Genomic DNA, 5,000 nt, shown 5'->3' on the forward strand with positions numbered 1-5,000 from the left:
GTGGGAGGAGGATCCCGCGGGGGCTGAGAGGCCAGCATCTGATATGTGAGGAGCGCGGGCGGCACCACGGACACTGGCGCCCGTGGGTACAAGTTGAAGCCTCCTGAAGGTGCTGACTGCATCGTGGGCACTAGGTAGATTCACTCAACACGGGTGTAACTCTGTCAACAAAAAGAGAGAAAACATTTAGTAAAATTATAATAAAATCTTATTTCTATTCTAAAATAATCGTGCTTATGATAAATGAAATGATGTACGCGTAATTACAAGTCATTACCCCTGAACATCCTCCACTTAAACAATTCCAAACACAAAGTTCCACGCCTCCATACCCTAAATACACACTCTTAAAACTCACCCTAAAAAACATCAATCATCATCATCACATCAGTTCCAAAAAAATAACCAATCACCAAACAGGTCATCAACCGATCACATCAACCACCATCAACAACACCAAGACACAATCACTCAATCAATCAAACGCAAACACAAAATTCCAACCCAAATCACCAAGTCTCCTTTCCGAATTCCAAGAAGAAGCACCAAACACCACGCACCTTCAAGAGGCACCTGGACGCCAGACACGAATAAAGCACTAATTCCGTCTCGTCCTCGTCAGCGCCACCGTCAGAGGGAGCAGCAGCATCACCAACGACCCTTCGGCACTAGGTCACGACAATGACTATCGCCACAGGTGTCCGCGTCGCCTCGGGGTTGGGTGTGAGGGCGAGAGAGAAAGAGAGAGAGAGAGCGAAAGAGAGAACTGTGTGAGTGTGTGTCACCGCGCGCGCGCGTGTGTGTGTGTGTGTGTGCGTATGTGTGCATTCGTGCATGCCTGTTTACGAGAGCCCGAGAGTGGAAAGGCGAGCGTCAACACGTAGGATGCGGACAGGTCAAAGGTCACGGAAGTCAGCGTAGCGTGATGGGTCCGTTGACGAGCGGAGGGGGTGCGGAGGGCGGGGGGAACAGCAGGCTCGGCGGCCATGATCGAGCAAGTCAGCGTTCCGTCTCCGTTACGTCATTGTGAAATTCCATCATCTTATATTTGTATCATTCATGTGTATATCTTTTCCGGGAAAGATATAAACAAGAAGAATAAAGATAACTAATCGAATATATTTAATAACTCGATTAGGAGGTGATCACCGTACTGCCATGACATTAATTGGGGTAATTAGACTGGAAAGCCCTAATTGAGTATGAGAAAGTCTCCTCATGTCGGACACCCACGAGATGTCACGCCAGACCACGTGACATCTCGAGCGAAATTTCCCGCGCGATCACAAATAACGTCCGCGAGATTAAAAAGTTTTCCCGTAGGAGAGCGCGAGGTCAAACGTTTTTCTTTTTTTCTCGCTCTCCCTTTTTTCTCTCTCTCTCACCTGAACGCCAGTGACCTAAATGGTAAATGTCGCTGGGTTTTATCAGATTACAAAGACGTTTGGTCATCATCGTTGACCCATTAAGAAAAGGCTCCGTTTCTTGAAGAAAAAAAATAGAGTCATTCATTCCCTGACGTGTCCACAACGACCCCTTGCATTGTCTCTTCGAACGCGCAGAACTACTCAATTCCAAAGACTAAACCTTCTGAAACTCACTCATTTGCAATATAATAAGTGCAATACTCCACAACGTCAGTCCAAAATCGAAAAATCTGTATCATTATTATTATATTTTTTTATTAGACATCCTTCGCTGGTCACGCCGCCACGTCCATCACTACGAGATACTTCCAGAATCATTATTTCTCCAAAGATCTCTCTGACAGTCACCGAATTCCTTATAAGACCACAATCACCACCCTCATGAAGTCACCATGTTGTGCAATGAGCTTTAGATGACCTTAGAGTTTGATATTGCAATTTACAAACACTTTAGTTCTGTCTAACCAATAACCCGACACCGGAGTATAAGCGACCTTATTGCATAGGATACAAAGATCAGCCTTTAGTATTTATCATGTACTTTATTTCGTTTTTACCTTTTCATTCTTACTTATTGGGTTGTTTTGTGTTGTAATATTTTATCTCATCATTATTTTCCTTTTAATGTTTCCTGTTCGTGAGTTCGTGCGGTTTAAGGTATTTTTTCCCTGTTTTTTGTCTTCCTCTTTCCTCTCGCTCTATCTTACTTCCCTTCTCTCTCCTTTTATCTCATTCTTAATTGATTTATCGAGTGTCTCCTTTCTTTAGTTTTATTTCCGGTTCTCTATGCTCCCTGCTCTCGCCTCCCCCTTCTTTATTTTTTCTCCCCCCCCCCCGTCCTTCCTTCTTCACTTTCTCTATCTCCCTTTCACTACCACCCCTCTCCTTTCCCCTCTCTCCACTTCCCCCTCCCGCTCTCCCTCTCCCTTCCCCCCTATCCACCAAAACTCCTTTGCTTCTCCTTTCCTCTCCTTCTTTCCATTCCCCATCACTCCCCTCTCCCTTACCCCCCCTCCTACTTTATTCACTCTCTTCCTCCGGTTTTCCTTCTTCTCCTCCCCCTTCCCTTCTCTCCCTCCACTTTCCTTCCCCTTCTCCCATCACCCCCTTTCATCCGCTCCCTTCCCCTTTCCCTGCTCTCTTTTGCTCTCTCTTTTTCTCTCCCACTCACTCCCCTTCCTTTCCCTTCTTCCTCCTCCTCTTCCTCCCTCTTCCTCCATCCTCCCCCCTCCTCCCCCCCTTCTTCCTCCCTCCCTCCTCCTTCCTTCTCCTCCATCCTCCCTCCTCCCTCCTTCTCCCTCCTCCATCCTCCCTCCATCCTCCCTCCTTCCTCCTTCCTCCTCCTCCATCCTCCCTCCTCCATCTCCTCCCTCCCCCTCCCCCCCCCTAATGGCGTCCTATCACGTGTCGGACTCGATGCAATGCCTGGTAAACATGTGGGTGACAGGAACGAGAGGAAGAAAGAAAGGGGAAGAAAAAAAGAAAGAAAACAAAAACGAGAGACGAAGAAGAAAAATGAGAAGAAAAATTCCTTTTCAGCTCCTTTTTTATAGTTCAATCAGTTGATATATATATATATATATATATATATATATATATATGTATATAGATATGTATATATATGAGTATATATATAATTATACACACACACACACACACACACATATATATATATATATATATATATATATATATATATATATATATATATATATATATATATATATATATAGGAGTGGGAAGAGGAGGAGGATAGAAGGATGGGGATAATGAACCCCTCCTCTCCATCCTCCCTTATTCACCCCCCCCCCACCCCATCCCCTCTTAAGATAAGGTAAGGAGGAAGTAAGAGAGAACACACTATATAGTCCATCCCCTCCCACTCCTCTTCCCCCCCCCTCCCTTCTCCGCTTCCCTTCCCCCCCTCAGCATCCCATCCCCCTCTCCTCCTCTCCTCCTCCCCCCCTCTCCCCCTCCCTCGTCATGGTTTCAGTTCTCTCGCGTTCTCAACAAAGGTATTGTTGTTACTTCCCTTTTGTGTCCCCGGCAAATGCCATTATGTTATTCGAGGGTTTTTTGGGGAGAAGGAAAAGTGGAAGGAGAGAGAGAGAGAGAGAGAGAGAGAGAGAGAGAGAGAGAGAGAGAGAGAGAGAGAGAGAGAGAGAGAGAGAGAGAGAGAGAGAGAGAGAGAGAGAGAGAGAGAGAGAGAGAGAGAGAGAGAGAGAGAGAGAGAGAGAGAGAGAGAATGAGAGTGAGAGAGAGGGAGGGTGGGAGGGAGACTGAGAGATAAAGAGAGAGAGAGAGAGAGAGAGAGGGAGGGAGGGAGGGAGGGAGAGAGAAAAAATATATATATATATAAAAAGAGAATAACGAAGGACATCAGGTGTCGATTTCTATCACTAAGCGGATAAAAACTGATTATTAATTTAATATAATTCCCCGTTTTAGTGATGAAAGACTCGCGAAAGGAAGATTGAAGAGGAAAAAAAGACAATAATTAATGTCCTAATCATACTTAAAAAAATCGAGAAAAATAACATCAAAACAAATACTTAACTACCATAGGCAATTACAGAAAAAAAAAACAATAACAACAACCATATACAGAAGCAAACGACCAATTGATAAACTGGATAATTACCTTTTTTATAGCATAATTAATTACACCTCATTACCATGCACGAGGGAGGACGGTAAGACCACAGAGATGTGAGGGAGAGTGAGATGAGAGAGAAATGAAGCAAGGAAATGTGTTTGTCTGTCTGTGTCTGTCTGTCTGTCTGTCTGTCTTTCTGTGTCTCGTTGTCACCGCGCACGAACGGTCGAGAAACGTGGTTGCTATTTCGTGTTCGTTCACTAAGACAAGTTTTGTTTTCTGTGATTTTTTTTTTTCTTTTTTTTTTTGTCTTGTGTTTTTGTTTTGTTTTTCTTTTGTTTATCTTCTTTTTCTTTTTTAAATGGAAGGGAAGGGAAGGGAAGGGCAGAGAGATTAAAAAGGAGAAAGGTGTGAGGGTGGAGGAAGGAAGGAATTTTTGCTTATTTTTTTCTTTCGTTGTGAATTTTTCTTTCTTGTGTGTTTTGTGTACTTTCTTTTTTTATTTATTTCATTTTTGTAGATTGATATTTTTCTCTTCTTTTATAGTACTTCACAAAACCGAACAGGACAGGATAGGGAATGGGGAGGAAGAGGGGGAGGGGGAGGGGTATGGGGAAGGTGGAGGAAGAGATAACAAGCCTATCGAGAATTAGAATGACGTCATAACATCTACCACATCTTGTCGCGTTAATAACAAAATAAAAGAACTTTCCCGACGTGTGAATTATCGCATCTATTGTTGGGAAAGGGAAAGGTTGATCGAACCTAAAAAAAAGAAAGAAAAAAAAGCAAAAGACGAGAAAAGGTCATTTCAGAAAAGAAAGAAGGAAGATAAAAAATATCACCAAGTTTGTTGTTCTCACTATCCCCCACCCAGAAAATAATAACAATAAAAATAAGAGATAAAAAAGACACAATAAAAATACCGAAGTCTCACACTCTCAAATCAAGTTTAAGAGAAAGTTTTAGGTCCGTCG

General features: G+C 43.3%; 1 protein-coding gene across 1 annotated transcript in view; it reads right to left on the minus strand.

Annotated features, from left to right (window-relative positions):
* The window catches only part of LOC122264051 (uncharacterized), a 12,338-nt gene that overhangs the window by 1,919 nt on the left and 5,419 nt on the right, over nt 1-5,000 (minus strand). Inside the window, exon 2 of the mRNA XM_043032743.2 lies at nt 1-161. This exon is cut by the window's left edge and continues 1,919 nt beyond it. Coding sequence (XP_042888677.2) covers nt 1-122 — 122 coding nt within the window. The 5' untranslated portion in view covers nt 123-161. The remainder of the gene's footprint in view (nt 162-5,000) is intronic.

This window comes from Penaeus japonicus, unplaced genomic scaffold, assembly GCF_977035675.1.
Source record: "Penaeus japonicus unplaced genomic scaffold, GWHDUDI00000001_assembly GWHDUDI00000006, whole genome shotgun sequence".
NCBI classification, from domain to species: domain Eukaryota; kingdom Metazoa; phylum Arthropoda; class Malacostraca; order Decapoda; family Penaeidae; genus Penaeus; species Penaeus japonicus.